Below are 23,171 nucleotides of genomic sequence, written 5' to 3'. Positions count from 1 at the left end.
CTCCATGCACCGGGAGCCCGACGTGGGACTCGATCCCGGGTCTCCAGGATCGCGCCCCGGGCCAAAGGCAGGCGCCAAACCGCTGCGCCACCCAGGGATCCCTAGAACAGTTCTTTTCAATAGCCTTTTTAGCCTTTTAGGGAACTGCCGTTTGCAGGAGTCAATGGATTCCACACATATGCAAAAAAAAAAAAAAAAAAAAAATCAGATTCCATCTGGACAAGGGTGACATTTGCAAACAAGTGAGACCACAAGGAAGGGTCAAGCATATGGTACCAATTATTTGAAGTGCATTTATAAAAAATCTTTTTAAAGAAACACATGACAGCCTACATTGCTGCGTCTGTTTTGTCCCTGTTAATGCAGTCAAATAAACTAAACATGTTACTCTAGTGCTCAAAACAAAGCCTGTTCCAGAGTAATACAATATTTGTCTTCTGAAGAGCAGATTTTACTTCTTAAAATATCCTCTGTTTAGGCTGAGGAAAAGTTGGTTGGAGTGATGGGGAATGAGGTACATTCTTAAAGAATAATTATGTGGTTTGCATAGTGACTGGAAAAACCCCTTTAAAAAGATATTGAAAATGATTGGAAAATTAAAGAAGCGGGGACTAGGGAGAGTTAGGTGGCTTTTGGTGTGATAAGTAATTAACACATTCAAGTAGAGGGTCATGATGAAGGGAAAAGTGAGTAAATGGATTGGGGAAGGGAGGAGAATCTAGAGATAGATGAAAGAATGAAATCATAGGAACCAAGAGTAGAAAGAGCTACTGGAACCCAAAGAGAAGAAACAAAGATAACTCCAACATTTGTAATCTGTGAGCCTGGAATAATGGAAGTAATCCTAACAAGATGGAAAACAGTTGAAGGATGAGATAAGAAAAAAATTAATATTTGCTTTATTCATGTTGAGTTTGAGGGGACAAAATACCTGTATGGAGCTGCCCTTTAAGTCTATGGAAATAAGGTGTGGGAACATGGAGAAAGAGCCATAGAAGTAAATGAATATTTAGGAAGCATTCCCTGAGAAAGCATTTCTTCTCTTGATCCAGTGGTATCAATTTCTAATCAATTTTCTCCCACCTCTCTGAAATTCTTGTTACCTTTTTGGTTTTCTTTTCAACATAAATGTCTGTGGTTCCCCAGCCTTCTTCCCCTCCATTGTACCCACTCCTTTGGGGTTATTTCATCCTCTTTCATGGATTCTATCACTGCTAATATACTAATGGCTCCCACACATCTATCTCTTTCTCTTGAGTTCTAGACTTCATTGTCCAACCTCCAACTGGACATCAGTGTCTACTTGGCTATCCTACAAGGGGCTAAAACTAAAACAATCCAAAATGACACTCCTTATCTTCCTCTTCAAGCCTGCTCCCCTTTGCTGTGTCCCAATATTATTGAGTGCCAACACTCTACACCCAGTTGCCACACAAATTTGGGAGTTATCTTTGATGATATGTAGGAGTTATTTTTGACCACTCTCTTTTCCTCACATTTCCCCCAATCTTTATGCGAGCCTTTCAAAGCCTGTCAATGCCACTTCCCTGAGATGCCTCTCCTTCTTCCTTCCCATTGTCACTCTGTGGTTGGGGCAGTTCATTATCTCTCCCCTGAACTGTGACAACAGGCTCCTCCTAACTGGCCCCTCTTACCTCTAGATTTGTCTCCCTCCATTTCATTCTTTAAATTACTCCATCCAATTTTCTAAAATGAAAATCTGATTGAGTCTCTGTTATACTCTTGATTAAAACCCTATTGGCTCCCCAGGACCCTTGGGACAAATCACAGTCTCCTTAGGACAGCACCACTGCTTTCCTGCTCATGATACAATAACTATTCACCCCTTGAGTCTCTCACTTACACCCTGTGGCCCAGCCATTTTGAACAGAGCCAAGCTCTGCCACCTTTATGACAGAAGGCCCCTACTCTCCCAGAGCTTGTCCTCCTTTACTACTCGTCTTCTCACCAGACTCAGCTTGGACTCAGCTTGGACCTCCACCTGTTCTGGAGTGTTCACTGATCCTGCTCTTGGTCTCCTACTCCCTCACCTGTCATCTGGGTTAAGGGTCTCTTCTTTGCATGCCTGTGGCACTCTGCCTATCCTTCCAATGGCATTTTATTATATTGTAACTGACTAATCCCTTGTCTGTTTTCTCACTAGATGGTAAGCTCCTTAAGGGCAGAGACTGTCTTTTATTTACTGTTGAATCCACAGGGCACTCAATAAATATTTGTTGAATGAATGAAAGAGACTATGAGAGTGGTGAACTTTCTGAGGAGTGGAGATGGTATTTGCATGTTACTATGTGTATTGGTAGATTCAGAAAAGGCATTTGGCAAAATTCAGTGCTCATTTATTATAAAAAGAGAATTGGAATAGAGAGGATTTCCTCAACTTGATAGGGTATCTATATCTATAAATATCCTACAGCTAACATTTTACTTAATGGTGAAAACCTAAATCCTCTTAAGACTGTGAACAAGGCAATGATGTATGTTCCTACTACTCTTATTTAACATAGAATGTTCTACCCACTGCCGCAAGGCAAGGATAGGAAATAAGAGGGGTACATATCATAAAGGAAGAAATAAAATTGTCTCTATTTGCAGATGACATGATGGTCTACATGGAAAATCCAGAGGGACCTAAAAATCCCAAAGAATCAAACCCCAAATTCCTGAAATTAGTAAGTGAGCTCAGCAAGATCACAGTACATAAGATAAAAGTACAACAATCAGTTGTATTTCTATATACTAGCAATGAACCCAAGGACATTAAAATTAAAAATGCAATGCCATTTACAATTGCTCAAAAAGAAAAAAAAATAGGAAAGAAACTTTTAGGTGTAAATCTAACAAAACCTGTACAGGGACATGCATGCTGAAAACTACGCACAGCTGATGAACAAAATCAAAGAAGATCCAAATGAATGGAGAGACATGGATTGGAAGAGTTAATATAGTAAAGATGACAATTCTCCCCAAATTCGTGTACAGGTTGGAATTAGTTTCCTAGGGCTGCTGTATCAAAGTACCACAAACAACTTTGTGGCTTAAAACAATAAGAATATTTTCTCACAGTTCTGGAGGCTAAAAGTCCAAAATTAAGCTGTCAGCAGGGCCATGATCCCTTCTAAGTCTCCAGGAAAGAATCTCTTTCATGCCTTTCTGTTAGCTTCTTGTGTTGCCAGCAATAATCAGTGTTGCTTGGCTTGTAGGTGCCTCTCTCCAATCTCTGCCTCTTGTCACATGGCATACTCCCTGCACCTCTGTCTCTTCTCTTAAGGACACTAGTCATAGTGGATTAAGAGCTCACTTTCATGACTTAAATTTGATTATACCTACAAAGATCCTATTTCTAAATAAGGTAACATTCATAGATATGTACCATGATTAGAACTTTAATATCTATTTTAGGGAGATACAATCCAATCCTTAACAAAGTTTAACATAATTTCAATAAAAGTTACAGCAAGATTTTTTTTTTTTGTAGATATAGACAGGATAACTCTAAAATTTGTATGGAAAGCCAAAAGAACTAGAATAATTAACAAAATTTCGAAAAAGAGGAATGAAGTAGGAAGAATCAGTCTGATTTCAAGATTAACAGCTATAATGATAAAGACCATGTTGTATGGGTGGTAGATAGCCACACAGATCAATGGAACAGAGTAGAGAATCTAGAAATAGACCTGAACAAAAATGCCTAACTGATTTCTGACACAGATACAAAAACAACAAACAATTCAGTGGAGAAGCCATTTCAACAAATGGTGCTGAAGCAATTGATATTCAGAGGCCCCCCCCAAAAAAAAGAAAGAAAGAAAGAACCTCAATCTAAACCTCACAGCTTATTAAAAAATAATTAACCTAAAATGAATCACAGACTTAAATGCAAAACTATAAAAGCTTTTAGGAGAAAACAGGAAAAATAATCTTTGAGATCTAGCACTAAGCAAAAAGTTCTAAGCCTGATATGAAAAGTATGATCCATATTAAAAAATTGATAAATTAGACTTCATCAATATAAAAAACTTTTGTTCTACAAAAGACCCTCGTAAGAACATGAAAGGATGATCTACAGACTGAGAGGAAATATTTGCAAGCCACATATCTGCAAAGGGCTAATATAGAAACATATAAAGAATTCTCAAATTTCAACAGTAAGAAACAAAAACAATCCATTTAGAAAGCAGGCATTTCACCAAAGGAGACATAAAGATGTAAACAAGTATATGAAAAGATGTTCAACACCATTAGTTACTAGGGAAATGCAAATAAAACACAAAAGACAGGAATATTATGCAGCCACAAAAAAGGATGAGATGCCATTTGCAACAGCTTGGATGGATCTGGAGGGTATTATGGTAAGTGAAATAAGTCAGACTGTGAAAGACAGATCCCATGTGATTTCATGCGCATGTGGAATCTAAAAAAGCAAATGAATAAAAAAACAAAAAGAATCAGACCTATAAATACAGAGAGCAAAGTAATGATTGCTAGATAGAGGATGGGGGATGGGCACAACGTGAAGGGGAGTGGAAGATACATGCTTCCAGTTATGGAATGAATGAGTCACAAGAATAAAAGGCACAGCAGAAAGAACATAGTCAATGATATCATAATACTATTGTATGGTGACAGATGGGAGCTACACCCATGATGAGCATAGCATTGTATCACGATGTCATACACCTGAAACTAATGTAACATTATATGTTCACTATCCTCAAATAAAAAAATAAAAACGTATCCAGGAGTAAACTTTTTTTTTAAAAAAGCACAATAAGGGGGATCCCTGAGTGGCTCAGCGGTTTGGTGCCTGCCTTTGGCCCAGGGCGCGATCCTGGAGTCCTGGGATCGAGTCCCGTGTCGGGCTCCCAGCATGGAGCCTGCTTCTTCCTCCTCCTGAATCTCTGCCTCTCTTTCTCTCTATGTCTATCATAAATAAATAAATAAATCTTTAAAAATAAATAAATAAAAATAAAATAAATAAAAAATAAAATAAAAAAGCATGATATATATATATATATATATATATATATATATATCAGAATGTCTAAAATTAAAAAAAAAATGAAAACAGTAACTGCTGATGAGAACATAGAGAAACCGGATCCCTTGTTCATTGTTGGTGGGAATGCAAAATGGTGTAGCCACTCTGGGAAACAAATTGGCAGTTTCTTTAAAAACTAAGCATGTACCTACCACCCAATTCAGCAATTGTACTCTAGGCATTTATTCCAGAGAAATGGAAAGGATGTGCACACAAAAAGTTGCACAAATATATAGCAATTTTATTCTTTATAGCCCCAAATTGGAAACAATCTGGATATCATTCAGTGAGTGAATAGTTAATCTGCAGTGTGTCCATATCATATATAGTTGACTTGATAACGGTATGGGGATTGAGGGCCCCAACCCCCTACACAGTCAAAAATCTGCATATAACTTTTGACTCCCCCAAAACTTAACCACCAAAAGCCTACTATTCACCTGACTCCTTACACATATTTTGTATGTTTTATATATTCTATACTATATTCATACAATAAAGTAGACTAGATAAAATGTCAAGAAAATCATAAGAGAAAATACATTTACAGTACTGTACTATATAAAAAAAAATCCCACATATAAGGGACAGTGCACAGTTCACACCCATGTTGTTCAAGGGTTAAGTGTAATACTACTCAGCAATAATAAGGAGCCAGCTATTGTTAGACCCAACAGCTTGGGTGAACCTTCAGAGAATTATGTTCCATGAAACATCCCATCCCAAAAGGTTGCATAGTGTGTGATTCCATTTATGTAACATTCTTGAAGTGACAAAATTGAAGTGATAGAGAATAGATTAGTGGTTTCCAGGAGTCAAGGGGAGGAGAGAGGGAAGTGGATGTATTACAAAGAAGCAACATGAAGAATCCTCATGGTGATGTTCTGTACTTGATTGTGTCTTGACTATACCAATGGCAATATCCTGGTTGTAATATACTGCAAGATGTTACCATTGGGGGAAACTGGGTAACGGGCACATGGATCGCTCTGTGTTATTTTTTTGCAACTATATGTGAATCTACAACTATCTCAAAATTTCAAAAATTCATTAAAAGCAAAATAAATACATTGACTCTTAAATGCCACAGAAATGGAGTGACCTTGGGTTCCTGAAATTTAGAGTACAGTGTCTGTGTTGACTTTTGTCATATGGGATTGTCATGGATACTGTGGTACTAGCCCAGATCCTCTCCTTGGGGGCCAGTGTATCTATCCTGGACATCAATGTATTTTCTTAAAGCTCCCTTGGAGCAGCCAGGGTTGAGAACTAGCAGTTTATGAATAATGAGTATAAATGAGTTAACAATCAAGCAAGGGACAAAACAAACAAAAAAGCTTTGCCATCCTATTTCAACAATTTTGAAGAACATGGTAAAACTGCAAACACAAGGATCAGCAGAGTAGCTTAATAAACAACTGGCAATGGCTCTAAAAGAGCCAAACCCAAGAGGCAGGGGACAGGCAGTTTCTGCAAATAGCAGTGGCAGGCACTTATCTAAAAAATGTGGGAGCTCAGTCACCTCAGGAGCACCCAAAAATGGCAACCACTGCCTCCAGAATCTGAGGAGGAGTACGGATGTGTGATATGTATATGTTGACGAAAGGCTAAAAGGGATATTTTTCTGAAAAACATTCACAGTTTCCCAGAGAGTTAATCAAGTATGTACCGTACGTTGATAAGGATGATTTCGTGTTCTCTAGGGTGAGAGTGGTCTTCTTGCGTGGTTTTCCTATTCAAAATGTCCAGGCAATGTCCACGTCATTGGTGCGGGGGGAGGTGAAAAGAAATAACATGCAATTAGAAATGAGTCCTTGTTATTTGTGCAAGATATTTTTTCCTGCATGGGTATACCCATTCTTTTTATTATTATCAGAACAATAATCCTAGAAAGTGGAGCAAGCTCTTTCATTCTACTGAAATTGGGTTCCAAGTCTAAGAATAAAATCAAAGGCACTGGTTTGGGTAGGGGGTGGGGGTGGGTGCAGAGTACATATTGTCAAAAACATGATGCAATTCTTGATAGTCCCAAATCAGGGGCATAAATTGTGAAATATAAATCATAGTTCTTTTTTACTTAACCATATATATTTGTTACATAATCACAGATTTTCTTTTTACATTTTTAAATTTAAATTCAATTTGTCAACGCGTAGTATAACACCCAGTGCTCATCCCATCAAGTGCCCTCCTCATTGCCCATCCCCCAGTTATCCCATCCCCCCAACCTCCGCTTCTGCAACCTTTTGTCTGTTTCCCAGAGTTAGGAATCTCTCGTTTGTCTCCCTTTCTAATCACAGATTTTTTTTTTTAATCACAGATTTTTTAAAATCAAGGCAAAAAATAGAAATGATGGCCACTTCAATTGTTACATCCTGTGGAGGGGATAACTTGCCACAGGTTCTCTGCCCTTGACTTCTTTGCCTATCCTGTCCAGTCATCACTTCTCCAAGTTTTAGAATAATATCAAAGAGAAAGAAATGGAACTCCTAGCTTGTAAGGATTACGGGTAATATGAACACCACTTTTTGTTTGCCAGGTTGGCTTATACATCCTGGATTTCCAATTTGAGATGGAACTCTGGTTTTACTTCTATGAGTGAAGTCCCAAATCTCTGATGTTACCTTGGCTACCTCTTTCCATATAATAGTCATCTGAAAATGATATCTTCCTGGATTCCTCAATATTGCTGTCTGTTTTCCTTGTATTTAATTCTAGAAATGAAAAACAAAAGGGAGAGAGAAAGGGGAGAAAACATTTCTGAGAATGAGAGGTTTGTCTCATGGGTGAAGGTAGAGTTACTGTGAAAATTTAAAGGGACAGAAATATAGGATGGGGACATTGTAACAGACAAATGTATGATGCAGACGGCAAGGGCTGGTCTCTGGAACAGGCAGAATGGATGGGAACTGACCTCCAGGGCAGGACCTGCAGGTCTTTTATTTCCTGCATCAGTCTCTCATAACTTCTATAATCCCAGTGTCAGCCATTCACTCCTCTGGCCTGAAAAGCTCATTGCTTTCTGAGCATCCTCTAATTAGAGGACAAGTCTAGGAGCACTGAATTTTAAGCTGTTAAATGCAATTACTTCCTGATGTTCCTTTTTATATGTTTTCTCTTTTGTCAAACACTATATTGAGTTTAATCAAGTGCCATCACCGTGCTCAATACTCTGTATTGATCTGATTTAATCACAGCACAGTGAGAGGTACTGAGCAGGACAGCCATCACTGGGGTGCTGGTCAGCTCCCTGGAACAGAGTTTTCCCTGATTTGTAGGTTTCTGGCTTCTATGGGGTCAGTGGTCTTACCCCAGAGTCTCAGGATTGCTCTCAGCTGAAGACTCTGCAGAGAACTCTCTGTATAGCTCTCTCCTCTCCAGTACTATGCTCTGGGAACTCCAGCCTCCCTGCACCCTTTGCTTGATCTTCAATACATGAGCACTGCTGGGTTCCTCTTTCCTATGCCGCATCCTGGAAATGCTTCCCAGGCAGTGCGCTGAGGCCAGCATTTGCCTTTCCTCTCTCACGGATCACTCTGTTTCTCTCCTTGATGCTTGATGCCTGAAGCCTATGCTTCATATATTTTTCAGATTTTTTGGGGGGCAAGAGGGTGAGTCTGTCCTTGTTACCCCCATGTTGCTGGAAGGGGTAGTTTTCTTTTTTGATTTGTGACCTCATTTGGATCACTTATTCAATTTTTATATATAAAATAGATCTATTTGGGCCCCTTGAGCTGACTTCATAATACCAGTACTGTTCTGTGTTGATTTCTGAGACTCTGTGATAATAGATTTTTTAAGACTTTAAAAGATTAGTAATACTGGTGCACCTGGGTGGCTTAGTCAGTTAAGCGACTGACTTGATTTCAGCTCAGGTCATGATCTCAAGGTCCTGAGACAGAGCCCCAAGTTGCACTCCACAATCAGTAAAGAGCCTACTTGTGATTCTCTTCCTCTGCCCCTCCCCCTGCTTGTGCATGCTCCCTTTCTCTCTCTCTCTCTCTCTCAATAAATAAATAAAATCTCTAAAAATAATAATAATATTAGAGATAGTGGAATCCTTGTTCAGGTTTTGCTTAAAATAGAAATTCTGACAGTTTAATAAGGAACAAATAAATATTGAAACAATATTTGAGACTTAGGGACATTTAATTGAAATTAAGAATATGTGACTCACTTGTTAGTACTGGAAGACTAACATTCATACTGTCTCTGCTCGTTGTCATTTGCACCCTTTTCAGTGCTTGCTGGATTTGCCAGTGTTTTGGAGACAATTTCAGCAGAAAAAATCCATATTTCATGTACTCTCTAAGGAGGAATTCTGCTTTTGCTATCTCACTACTCAAAAGAAATGAAGATATCATTAGAAATATCTGTGTGAAAGCATATCCTTTTCTTTAGCATGTCCTTTTTAAAAAAAAAAAAGATTTCACAGAATTTGTTGCCTTGATTATGTATTTGAGTAATAATTTATATAACAAAAATTATAAGTATGGTCATAAAAATATGGGTGTCAATAAGATAAGAGGAGAAGAAAAAACCCATAGGAGTGCTTTTTGAATAAAACATGTCAAGGATATATACACATGGAATGGACTGATGATAGTTTTACTCATTTATTTTAGAGAAATATATTAAATTTTAGACATAGGGAGAAATGAGAAGGTAGCAGAAGTTGGTACTTACGTAAAAAGAATAAAGAAAACTAACACCAAGGAGCACCTACTGTGGAGTGGGCAATATGGAGGATGCACTATAGGCATCATTTCATTCTCTGTACAGGACCATAAAATAGGTATTATTCCTGTCTTTTGGAAGAAGAGATGAATGACTTGCAAAGTCATCTGTCCAGCTGTCCAGTGCAGAGTCTGCACTCACACCCGGGTCTAGCTGACTCAGATACCCAAGCTTTCGCCAACAATATCCAGGGACTTGGGCTGAAAGCCTCTCACCAGCCTCCTGTTGCTTTCCCATAACCATGTTACAAAGTGGACCTTGAAGGAATGTTTAAAAAAACAGTGAAGGCCCTTGTGAAAGGGAGCCCCACCCACATTGAAGCTTCCTGAATCATACCCTCCTCAATGTCCTGAGTAATATTACTCCTATACCGGTATCCCCAGCTTCAGCATTTCCTTCAGTCAGGGCCTTCCTTAAGCCCTGATGTGAGTGAGATTCAAAGAGTCCGTAAGAGACTGGCTCAACACATCAATCACACAGAAGGCGGTTGGGCCTTGTATTTAATGTTTGATATGAATGTAAATAGAAAACTATTAAGAAAATAGCTTTGTATTTAAAAATTAGTTCATTCTACTACCCCTTTATTTTTAGACTGAAAGCCTCCCAGGGCACCTGGGCAGCTACCCAAAGATTTGGGAGAAGAGGAAAACAGTTTGTCTAAAATACAGCAAATGAACTGGATGGCAGTTTTAGACAAGCTGTTTTCCTCTTCACCCAAAGCATCTATCTTTACCTCAGGTGTGATCCCAGGGTCCTGGGATCAAGTCCCCCATCAGGCTCCCTGTGAGGAGCCTGCTTCTCCCTCTGCCTGTGTCTCTGATTCTCTCTCTGGGTCTCTTATGAATAAATAAATAAAATCTTTTTTTTTTTTTTTTAAAGAAAGAAGCCTCCCAAATGTGCTGCAAGAACAGGGTTAAAATGGCTAGAATTACACAGCTTTCAAGCAAAAGCTTCAGAACAAGCTCCCTTTCCCTTTGTAAACAGATTTCCAGCCCTACCTGCAGTGGAGGACCTTCCTGGGCCACACCAAGCGCATAGAGAGAAAAAAAGGAAATAAATAGCAGGTGCCTGCGTCCTTTGTGCTGTTCCCAGCTTGTTTTTCATGACCTTTTGCACCTTTCTAGGATGACGAGACACATATACACTAATTGAGCAAGTTCTTTTCAGCAAGGCTGTTTGCTGGGTGGCCATCGTGCATAAATACAGTCCTCTCTGCAAGCATAACAGCTGCTACTCTGGTTCTACAAATAGAGCAGAATCTTCTAATTACACGATGGAGTGAAGGAAGGGAAGTCTCCACCTTGGAATGCCTTCAACTTCAGGCTACCAAAATAGGCTTCCATACCCAGAATGTGTTTGAAAACACATTCTGTCAATAACAATTGGTTTCAAAGAAACTGCCATCCAGTTCATTTGCTGTATTTTAGACAAGCTGTTTTCCTCTTCTCCCAAATCTTGAAGACTTGGTTTTAGGGAAACACTAAGTATCAAAGCCTCAAAAAGAAAAAACAAACAAACAAACAAGTTTTAGTATGACTTGATACCAAGACTAGTGTCTCCTACGTCATGAAATTCCTGTCCAAGAATGATGATAGAAGGAAGCTTCTTTAGATATTTAAAATTAGATCAAATGAGATACACTTGACTACAGAAGAAAACATCTGGGCTTGAAAATTAAAAAAAAAAAAAAAAAAGAAAGAGGTAGGTAGTATAGTAATTTTATCCCAATTCTCCTTCCTGTAATTTTTGTCATTATGGATCCTGGCTTTTAATATCGATTTTAGGTTCAACTAAGTGTGAGTATGAATATAAAAAAAATACTGCCCATTATAGTTGAGACGCTTGTAAACATGAATCCCAATTTCAGAGAAGTTAAAATGTGGAAAGAAATATCCCTTAGAATGAAGGAGAGAAGGCACTTAGAAAATAATTTACAGTTTACTCTTAACACAGGCTTGCTTCTTCTCAACCCATTTCTAGGCTTCTACAATGAGAAAGTTACAGGGACTTTTCAGCCAGAGGTCACTGTGCTCTGATACCCAGGCAGAGACAGCCGGCCCTTGATTGACAGGTTACTTGTTTAAAAAGGAGGTCATACTTATGATCAACTGATAAGGAATAGTCCCACGTAGGTCTTGTGAGGCACAAGTAAGTCTCAACAGGGTCTGGACATTTGAGCAGGAAAAGAGGGTGCCCTGGGCTCACCTTTTCACTGCCTGCACTTCCATACTGGCTTTCTTTAGCTCTGTGGTCATTTGGAGCTTGTTGATAGTTTCCTGTGCTGCACTGAAAAGTAACAAGGGGTAACAAGGGGATTTGTTAGTTTGTTTTGTGTTGCATTGTATTCTGAGAAACTGGGGGTGGGGGTGGGGGTGAGGGTTGGGGGGGAGGCAATTTGGCCAGAATGAACCAAACGAACATTTTCAGAGCATCTACAGATCTCTGGTCATTTTCTCGAAGGAACTCTTCAAAGGCCATTGCATCTTCTTGGAGCTTTTTTTCTGCTTTTATGAGTTGCCGTTCCTTCACTGCCATGTGGTTTTCAAACTTTTTAATCGTATTTCTTTTGGTTGACAGGGCATACTGCGAATATTAAAAACAGAAGTGCAACATATTTCCACGTTTCTAGCCCATTGCTAGTACATTTCAACATTCTCATGATAAAGGGGGAAATAACTTGCATAGTAAGTGATCACTTGGTTTAGAAACAATAGCATGCCAAGTCTTGAGACTACAGCCTTTATTTCATAGAGGAATTTTATTTTGGGGACTTTAGAAGGGAGACCAATTAATTCCTCTTTCCCTTTTATGAAGAGGCTCAATTATTGTTCCACCATGGCTGTGTCCCACAAATCAAAAGTAGCTCCGTATCCCTTCAGGTTCTATCCTAAAAAAAATAAAATTAAATTAAAAACAGTACATATTCTCCAAAGAGCAAGTCTAGGAATCCCTGGGTGGCACGGAGGTTTAGCGCCTGCCTTTGGCCCAGGGCGTGATCCTGGGGATTCAGGATCGAGTCCCACGTCGGGCTTCTGGTGCATGGAGCCTGCTTCTCCCTCTGCCTGTGTCTCTGCCTCTCTCTCTCTCTCTGTGACTATCATAAATAAATAAAAATAAAAATAAAACAAAACAAAACAAAAAAAAACAAAGAGCAAGTCTACCTGTATTATCCACAATATCCCTCCAATATTTCAGGCATTGGGAAACTGGGCAGTCTGCAGTTACCAAGCCTCCTCCATTGGGAAGTAGGACGGAAGAATAAGGTTTTAACCTTGCTAATGTCTATGCCACATTCCTCCAAACTGCACACGGGTAGGGGTATTGAACCAGCCTCCAAGAACCCTGTTTAGATCCCCAAATACAGCTTTGACATCTAGCTCTTATTTTATTTTATTTTTTTAGTACAGAATATAATCATTCACTTGGGTTTTTAATGCCATGCCTGAAAAAAGAAATTATGTCACATGCATTAAAATACAAAAGAACTTAAAATACATAAATGAGATAATTTTAAAGAAATAACAACTGGGGAGCACCAGATAAAGTCACTAGCGGTCTTCAGCAGAGGAGGGGCATGTGTGGAGAATATGCTGACTGTAGGGAGCAGAAGTAGAAGCAGCATACTGGTATTCAGAAGTTATATCAATAATTCATGCAAGTGATATTGGTGACATGGATTAGAGTGGTGGCAGGGGAGGTCATGAAAAGTAGTGTGCGTATGGATATATTGGGAGAAAAAATATAGATATATTTTTAAGATTTATTTAATTATTTATGATAGACATGGAGAGAGAGAGAGAGAGGCAGAGACACAGGAGGAGGGAGAAGCAGGCTCCATGCCAGGAGCCCAATGCGGGACTTGATCCCTGGACTCCAGGATCCCGCCCTGGGCCAAAGGCAGGTGCTAAACCACTGAGCCACCCAGGGATCCCTGAGAAAATATATTTGAAAGTATATTGAGATGTGGGTTGTAAGTTGTAGAGTTGAGGATAGCTCCAACAGGTTTTGCCCAAGCAACTGGAAAAAAATGAAAATTGCTACCCACTGCGATGGGGGCACACCACAAGATGCAAATCTGCGGGAGTAGGGAAGAGTATGGAAGGGGCAAAATTTTGGAAATGTGAAAGCAGAGGTGCCCACTGGGCATCTAAGTGGCTATGGTAAGAATTACGGTTGCCTTTGTGAGTCTGGAATTCAGGGAAAAGGATCAGGGTAGAGACATAAATTTGGAAATTGTTAATAGGGAAGTGGACTATAAAGCCAGGGGCCTGGAGGAGGGTAGAGAGAGCACAGAGCAAGGAGTGCTTCAACATTTGGAGACCAGGGAGAAGAGGAACAAGAAAAGAAAACTGTGAAGGAGTGAGCAGCCAGTGATGAGAAAGAATCAAGGGACAGTGGATCCTTGGAAACCAGCCGAAGAAGCCATATCAAGAAAGAGGAAGTGACCAAATGATCTAACTGCTGCTGAAAGGGAAGGAAAAGGAAGACCATGGGGTTGACAGTTTGAACTTGGCAATGGGAAAGTCACCAAGAACCTTGACAAAAGTAGTTTTGGTGGAATAATGACAAAAGCCCAGCTGAAGTTGTTCAGTAAATGATAGGAGCAATAGATCTGGAGCATGTAATGGAAAAGTAAAATGTCAAGGGTGAAATTTGGCAATGTTCTGCAGCAAGTCTTCTGTTTGACTAATGGGAGAAAGAAATTATTTTTACTACCTCCAGCAGAAACCTGTCTCTCTGGTCATTAATAAATTCATGAAGTGTCCTTTTTGTGTCTGCACCTTCAAAGAAAATTGAAAGAGACTGAGGTTTAGTTCTAACCCTCAGGAGCTTATATAAAATAAAAGCTATGTAATTAAATTACTGGATACAGGTTGTATCTGACTTAAAAAAAAAAAACTACCTTCAAATAAACTTTTTTCCTAATCGCTAAAAAACTAATTTCATAGTAGTAACTACCATTTATTTTGTTTCCATCATATTCTAAGAACTATATTAGACACTTTAAATGAATAATTTTATTTAATCCTAACACTAACCCCAAGGAGGTACATGTTTCTATACCCATGCTGTATGTGAGCTCAGAGATGTCAAGATACTTGCCCAAGACAACAGAGCTAATGCGTGGCAGAGGGGCATATGACTCCTAGGGCTGTGCTAGGTGGACTGAACTGTTTTAACTCTTTGTGTTTTGGGGATCCCTGGGTGGCTCAGCGGTTTAGCCCCTGCCTTCAGCCCAGGGTGTGATCCTGGAATTCCGGGATCAAGTCCCGCATCAGGCAACCTGCATGGAGCCTGCTTCTCCCTCTGCCTGTGTCTCTGTGCACCTCCCCCAACCCATGTCTCTAATGAATGAATAAAACCTTAAAAAATATTAATGAATGAATAAAACCTTAAAAAATATTAATTCTAGTGTTTTGGCCAATCTGGATATAAAACTGAAGTCCTTTGACAAGATTTATTGGGGGATCACAAACCAAATTTACAGCAGGAAAGAAAAAGAGGACTACTAGCTTTACCATCTCACAATAAAAAAGACCCAAGTTCTCTTTCAAGGTTTCTTCATCATGGAAAAATTATACACAGGCTGCATTTCAATCATGTTCGCTTCATGAAAAACCAAAGGAATGTGGTATAGAATGAAGTCCCTTGATGAAAAGTAAATAGAAGTAGAAATAAAATAGTGTTTCCCAAATAACCAGTGAGCTCACGCTGCACTAGGGAGCCCACAGTCTCCTTGGCCGCCTCTTCCTAGCTGTGAGGACGTGAGTAAATTATTCACCTTCTCCAAGCCTCAGTTTCCTCATCTGTAAAAATGAGGATACTAATTGTGGTAGATTGTATCATTGTTCCAAACTAATTTCTGCCCCTCTCTGTAAGAAGATTCTCCCCCCTGCCCCCACTGGTATAAGACTTCACCGTGATTTGGCTCATGGAATGCCAGTGGAAGTGACCATTGGCTTCCAAGCAGAAGTTTTAAGAACCACCACTGGTTCCCTCTTTCTCCTTCTGTAACTCCAGCACCATATCAGACAGGGGCTGTTCCTTCAGCGCAGGACCCAATGAAAAGCACCAAAGTTGAAGGTTGAGTGACAAACTTATGTTTTGCAAGATACTGAAATTTAGGAATGGTTTATGACAACAGCATAAACTAAGCTAAGTGGGTCATGACTATTATTTCAACCTCATAGTGGTATTGTGAGAAGAAAGTGAAGCAACATGCTATAAAACACATAATAAATTTTATTTTTTTAAGACAGAATGAGAGAGAGCACGTGAGTGGGGAGGGGCAGAGGAGGAGAGAGATCCTTAAGCAGGCCCCACCCACAGTGCGGAGCACGACCCTGAGATCATGACCTGAACTGAAATCAAGAGTAGAAGCTTAATTGAATCACCCAGGCGCCCCAACACATAATAACTCCTTAATAATTGCTAGCTATTAAAAAAAATAATAATTGCTACCTATTATTAAAAATACAATTGGGATGAGTAATCACTTAATTTTTCCAAGTCAATAATAATAGCAATAATGATTATTAGAATCATTAAAAAATAGTTCTGTAATTATGGGTGACAAACAATAAGCCTTGAAGTCAGACAGGCATTGGTTTGGATTCTGCATCCACCTAGTGACCTTTAATTAGTGATTCAACCTCATTGAGCCATTTTCATCAGAGGAGGAGAAGAGACAGAAACATCTAACAACATTTTGTTGAGAATTAGAATAATACATTGAAATAATATATGTGAAAGTAACAAGCACCTAGTTATAACAGTTTTCTTTTTAATACATAAAAAACTTATTATGGAAATCCTCAACATTCATAAGATTAGAGTCATAAAATGAACTGCCATGTACCTATCACCTACTTCAACACAATCAACGTCTTACCAATCTTGTCTCATCTATTGCCACCCTCACTTTTCCCCTCAGTGGAATATTCGAAAGCAAATCTAAGCCATTGTTATCACTTAATCCAAATATATGCCATTAGATAAAACAGTTTAAAAACAAATCCATAGTACAACTATCACCCAAATAAATATCTTCTTATACCTAGTCTGGGTTCAAATTTCCCCAGTTGTCTCAAAAATAACTTTTAGAGTTAAAAATATTAAAATCTAAACAAAGATCATTTTGGTTGGTATAACTTCTAAAGTTGATTTTTTTATTAAAGTTGATTTTTTATCTACAACTGCCATGCCCACCTCTCCACACACATTACCTTTCTTCCATGCCACTTATTGGTCTAAGAAACCAGATCGGGACACCTGGGTGGCCCAGCTGGTTAAGTGTCTGACTCTTATTTTAAGCCCAGGTCATGATCTCAGGGCTGTGAGATTAAGCCCTGCATCGGGCTCCGTGCTGGGCTCCGAGCCTGCCTAAGATTCTTTCTCTCCAAAAAAATAAAACATGATGAAATCAGAGAGGGAGACAAACCATAAGAGACTCTTAATCCTAGGAAACAAACTGAGGGTCGCTGGAGAGGAGAGGGTGGGGGATGGGGTATCTGGGTGATGGACATTAAGAAGGACACGTGACGAACACTGGGTGTTATATAAGACTGATAAGCCACTGACCTCTACCTCTAAAACCAATAACACATTATATGTTAATTAATTGAATTTAAATAAAATTTAAAAATTCTCTCCCTCATCCTGTGCCTCTCCCTCTCTACTCTCCCTCTCAAAAAAAAAAAAAAGAAAAAAGAAAAAGGAAGAAAGAAAGAGAAAGCAAAGAAGAAACCAGATCAATTTTCCTGTAGAATTTCCTGATTAATGGCAGATTGCATCCTCAGGGTATTATTTAGCATGTGCTCTGGACACCTGGATGGCTCAAGCAGTTTAGTGCCTGCCTTCGGCCTAGGGCATGATCCCAGAGTCTGGGGATTGAGTCCCACATCGGGCTCCCTGTGTGGCGCCTGCTTCTCCCTCTGCCTGTGTCTCTGCCTCTCTCTCTCTCTGTGTGTCTCTCATGAATAAATAAATAAAATATATATATAAAAAAAATAATATGTGCTCAATCTCCTATGTGTGATTGATTAGATTCAGATTCAGTTTACTTTTTAAAGCATTTTTAATGGAACAAAAAGCACGAAAGTGCTTACTGTAGCTCTCATTTGGTCATTCATGATGGTCGCATGAACTGGAATAAATTTCAATATTAAAAACAAAATCCTATGCTGTCCATTTATTAAATATTATAGTTATGCTTACATTTTGGGCTACTTTACCATGATACTACCTGGCTGAGTTGATGTGATTTTATTCTTCAAGTCTAAATACACTGGTTACATGGGTTTCCCATTTTAGCTCTTCTAGCTATCCAGAAGGTTTTTTTTTTGACAAAGAGACAATGTATGATAAAGCTGTCATCAAAGCATTAGTGTTCCTCAACACCAGAGCCCCTGACGGCTCACAGAGGATGTGCTCCAGAGGTGTTGCCCTCCAAGAGTAAACGACAGTCAGGCTGTCAGCCACGTAGAGGAGGAAATGGCACGTTTTTTATGCAGCCCAACCGATCTATGACAGTTGCCTGTGTAATTTCTTCAAGGTAATCTAGCAGTTGGCTACTACTACATACAGTTGGCTACTACTACATACACAAAAATAACTGGGCTCACAAAGTAGGAGTCACTTGCTCCTTTTACATCATGTAGACTTGTCTTTAATCAGAATTCAGTTTGAAGCCAGTGAGGTTGAAGTGATTAATGCTAAGATGATGGTGTCATAAAATCTTCCCCCAAAATGAGTCTTGTCTAAATTTTTAAATTAAAAAGGAAGGCAGAAAGGAAAGAGGAAGCGGGGAAGATACATTGAGTGTCCAGGATTTGCCCTGGTAACTTAAAAATTTGGTAACTTTGCCAAATTGTGATGAAAAAAAAAAAAATCTTCAGAAAACAACAACAAAACACTTAGGAAAGAACTCCAGAGTCAATAATCAGTATAAAAGAGGGAAGCCATGTTAACTTTTTTTAGATTGTAAAGGTGCATATTCTGCACTATCGTATGAAAAAGTGCAAATGTCAGGCGACATGGTAGTATCAGTGACCACTGATGGGTACAGCTAGGTTCAGTCTTGTGTCTTGTAGTTCACCTCTGTAGAGTGGTCAACCCTAAGTCATCAAGAGCACTTAAAATGATATGTGATACGTTTTAGAGTTCTACATAAAGTGGCTACCTCCAAAAATCCTTGCCACACTACCGCTTCTGAGATAACTAGCAAAGATGGCTTTGCAGGTGACTCTATATGACACCATGCTGATTGACAGAGGGGTGACTGGTCTCTTAAGAGTAAATGACATAAAGTAGACTCTTAAAAAAGGAAATGGTAAAATTGTTTGGTATTATCCAAGGCAATCTGGGCTCTGTCAGCAATGGAAATCAGGTTGTCAGTTTTTGCCAATTACACAGACAAGCAATTTGGACTTTTTTTGTGGAAAATAGAGAAATTCTCCTCAGACTCTTTTTCCTTAGAGACATAAAAATAAGTAACAATCTATTTCTTGGAAAAATAGGTTTTCTTATTTACTTTTTTATTTAAAGATTTTATTTATTTATTCATGAGAGACACACAGAGGGAGGCAGAGACACAGGCAGACGGAGAAGCAGGCTCCCTCTGGGGAGCCTGATGTGGGACTCCATCTGAGTTTAAGGCAGACACTCAACCATTGAGCCACCCAGGCATCCCTGTTTTCTTATTTAAAATAGATTTTGTCGGGGCTCCCTGGGTGGTGCAGCGGTTTAGCGCCTGCCTTTGACCCAGGGCGTGATCCTGGAGATCTGGGATCGAGTCCCACATCAGGCTCCTGGTGCAAGGAGCCTGCTTCTCCCTCTGCCTGTGTCTCTGCCTCTCTCTCTCTGTGACTATCATAAATGAATAAAAAATTTAAAAAAATGGATTTTGTCCTGACTCTTGGCTTCCATTTACAAAGAAGGGCTTCCCTTCCTTCCCTTCCCTTCCCTTACACTCAACCATAGTATGAGACAGCATACTTTTTTTTTTTTTTACCTCCAGAAAAGTCCCCCAACCTGACATTAATAGTAAATATTCAAAAAATATTCTTTAACAGTAATCTAGACTTACCTTCTGTTAATCTTAGAATAAGAGTGGGATCTAACCCAAATTTTTCAAATGAGCCACCAGCTGCGTCAGAGTAGAATGCTACTTGGCCCAGGTGTGAACGACTCTTCATTCGAGATGAAAAAGTAGACTTTTGGTAGACTTTCATGCTGCGGTTTATAAATTTTTCCTGCCCAAGTGTGAAAGTTTAAAATAATATCTATTATACCAAAATAATATTGTCTTTAAAAATATAGTGATCATATATAAAAATATCATTTGCAGTAAGTCTTTTCTCATTATTGGTATATTTCTTTTTATTGATACATTAAACAAGCAACTTTGAGTTCTTATCTCTGAAGGACTGGGTATAATTTGTAATTCGTTCTCTTCTGAAGCTGAGCACAAATATAAAGACATTCAACCTTTACTAAACATGGATGTCACAAATATGAGACTAGATAGTGTTCTGGCTTTATTTTCAGTTTCATTCTTATTTTTTCATCCTGTCTTGCCCAAACTGCAGGTAACTTGGAAATTCCACTGATTTGAAATGACTGGTTCTGTGGAATTGAGTTGAAAACTTGAGAGTAAATGGACCTCCCCATTAGACATAAATAAATCAACCTTTTATATTCGTGAATCAATTTAATTTTGGACGCTTTCAATAAAACTATAGAACACAAGCATAAAACCTTCACCTTACAGATGAATCTGTTACTCAGCATTTCTAGACATTTTCTTCATCTAGGAATAAGGAAAGCAAGCCTTTTGAAATCCAAATTGTGTAATAAAAGGTACGATAATATAAGGAGTGAGGTTAATTGCAAGGCACAGCTGAAAAGTTCGCCTCATCTCTGGTTTAGCTTCATACCAAATAATTCTAAAACGACCCCCTCTTCCACTTTTGTTCCTTCTTCCTTCTCCGCCCCTCTCCTTAATGCACACGTACATCCTCTTATCTGAATCTGGTGAATTTTAACTTATTCTTAACAATTCAGCTCTCGCTATCTCCTCAGTGAAGTCTTTGTGCATGTGATACAAACAGATACACACATACTCACTCTCCCACCTCCATCCCCACCCCCATCACCATCACCCTTCTCTCTAACAAAGATGGTCACTCCTTTCTCTACATGTCTTTTGTATGCTCTATTACTGTATTTTACCAAGTCTAAGATGTCATTTATAGAAGCACTATTATTTTATGCACTGCCAATTATACATGGCATCCTACCTATATAAGCTGGATCCCCCTTCAGGAATGAGAAAATGTGAAAAATATGAGCATTGAAATCAATGAAGTGGGGTGTACCACACTTGTCATATACGCTGGCCACAGTGTGTGTGTCTTCCACAAGTAGGCAGTGATCATTAGGTCCTTGCCATGGGCTTGATGTTGTTCCTGTCGTGCATGTTTACACCCCAACATAGCATGCGGTACCTGACCCCTTTTCTTATGCCAGCAAAGTTCATAAAAGTGGTGGGTAAGAGGATAAATTTCTAACATTAATTTGGATTGGGTTTTTAATAAAACTTTACCTTTTTCTTTGCTGCCATTTCATTTTCTTTGAAAAGAAAGAGATCTTTGAAAAAGATCTTGTATGGCCTGTCCTTTTTGACTGAGTCATCTTTTCCTTCATCTGTTAAAAAGAAAGAAAAGAAAAATATCTGTCATCCCTGCTCTTTTGGCCAGAAGGGCAAGGCTCTCACCAGCCAAGGTGGAGCAGGAGGATAGGTGAGCCTCTCAGGAGGAGGACACAGCCTTTGCTCCGCAACTGAGGCAGGGATGCAGGGCTTGGATCTCGAGGGCAGAAGACACAGCTCATCTGTTTCCCATGGCATGGAGCACAGTGCTTAGTACTTCAGGGGGAATGAGTCTATATTTGTGGTGTGAATAGATAAGGGGGCCTGTTACAGGATAGTGGGATCAAATTTTGAGACATTAAAATATTGGTTCTTCTCATCACTGTGAAAATATGTACTATTACCCTTACACCACCATTTTGGCAGCAAGAGACACAGCTACTACCCTTCGGGGCATCCTCGGTCCAGACTAGAGAGTATTCAAAAACAAAACCATAAAAATGTAAAGATAATGACAAGAATTGGGAAGGGTGTGTAGGAATTGGAAACTCAAACATTCTGCTTGCAGGAATGGAAAATAGTGCAGCCACTTTGAAAAACAAGCTGGCAGTTCCTCAAAAAGTTGAACATAGTTGCCATGTGACCCAGCCATTCCACTCCTAGAAATGAAGACATATGTCCCCATGAAAACTTGTACATGAATATTTATAGCAATATTATACATAGCAGTCAAAAAATAGAAACAGGGATGCCTGGGTGGCTCAGTTAGAAAAGCACCTGCCTTCAGCTCAGGCCATGATCCTGGGGTCCCAGGATTAAGCCCCACATTGGGCTCCTTGCTCAGCAGGGAGTCTGCTTCTCCTTCTGTCCCTTACCCGGCTCATGCTCTCTCTCTGTCTCTCCGTCTCTCTGTCCCTCTCTCTCAAATAAATAAAATATTTAAAAAATAAAAAGATAAAAACAACCCAAATATTCATCAACTGATGAATAGATAAACAAGATGTGGTATATCCACACAATAGAATAGTAATCAGCCACAAGAAGGATACATGACTGATGAAACTTGGAAATATTATATTAAATGAAAGAAGCCACATTAAGTCTCTACATTATAAGATACCATTATATCCCATGAGATGTCTAGAATAGGCACATCCATGGAGCCAAAAAGTAGATTAGTGGTTGCTTGGGGCTGGAAGGGAGATGAAGGATGGATGGGTTTCTTTCTGAGACAATAAAAATGTTCTAAAATGGACTGTGGTGATGGTGGCATGTATCTGTGCATACAATCCATGGGCTTGTACCCTTAATAAAAAAAAGAAGCCTGGCTGTAAAGGGGAGGGAAGTGAGGGAAAGGGATTGGAAGGGAGGAAGAGAGAAGTCAACTGAATTTCTGAACAGATGTTTTGTTTTTATTCATAAAATTTGAAATGATCAAAAGTCTCTTTTTCTTTCTTTCTGGCTTTTTATTTATTATTTTTTTTTTTTATTTTTTTATTTTTTTATTTTTTTTTTTTTTATTTATGATAGTCACAGAGAGAGAGAGAGAGAGGCAGAGACACAGGCGGAGGGAGAAGCAGGCTCCATGCACCGGGAGCCCGATGTGGGATTCGATCCCGGGTCTCCAGGATCGCGCCCTGGGCCAAAGGCAGGCGCCAAACCGCTGCGCCACCCAGGGATCCCTTTTTTTTTTTTTTTTTTTTTTTTTTTAATTTATTTATTTAT

General features: G+C 39.2%; 1 protein-coding gene across 1 annotated transcript in view; it reads right to left on the bottom strand.

Annotated features, from left to right (window-relative positions):
* The window catches only part of CCDC38 (coiled-coil domain containing 38), a 46,271-nt gene that overhangs the window by 12,825 nt on the left and 10,275 nt on the right, over positions 1 to 23,171 (bottom strand). Inside the window, exons 3-10 of the mRNA XM_041737978.1 lie at positions 21,402 to 21,502; positions 19,884 to 20,049; positions 14,513 to 14,577; positions 12,216 to 12,379; positions 12,002 to 12,082; positions 9,237 to 9,397; positions 7,684 to 7,773; positions 6,582 to 6,666 (exon numbers count right to left, since the gene is read on the bottom strand). Coding sequence (XP_041593912.1) covers positions 6,582 to 6,666; positions 7,684 to 7,773; positions 9,237 to 9,397; positions 12,002 to 12,082; positions 12,216 to 12,379; positions 14,513 to 14,577; positions 19,884 to 20,049; positions 21,402 to 21,502 — 913 coding nt within the window. The remainder of the gene's footprint in view (positions 1 to 6,581; positions 6,667 to 7,683; positions 7,774 to 9,236; positions 9,398 to 12,001; positions 12,083 to 12,215; positions 12,380 to 14,512; positions 14,578 to 19,883; positions 20,050 to 21,401; positions 21,503 to 23,171) is intronic.

This window comes from Vulpes lagopus, chromosome 23, assembly GCF_018345385.1.
Source record: "Vulpes lagopus strain Blue_001 chromosome 23, ASM1834538v1, whole genome shotgun sequence".
Classification (NCBI taxonomy): Eukaryota; Metazoa; Chordata; class Mammalia; order Carnivora; family Canidae; genus Vulpes; species Vulpes lagopus.
The sequence above is the reverse complement of the archived record's forward strand: the minus strand, read 5'-3'. Positions and strand labels throughout refer to the sequence as shown.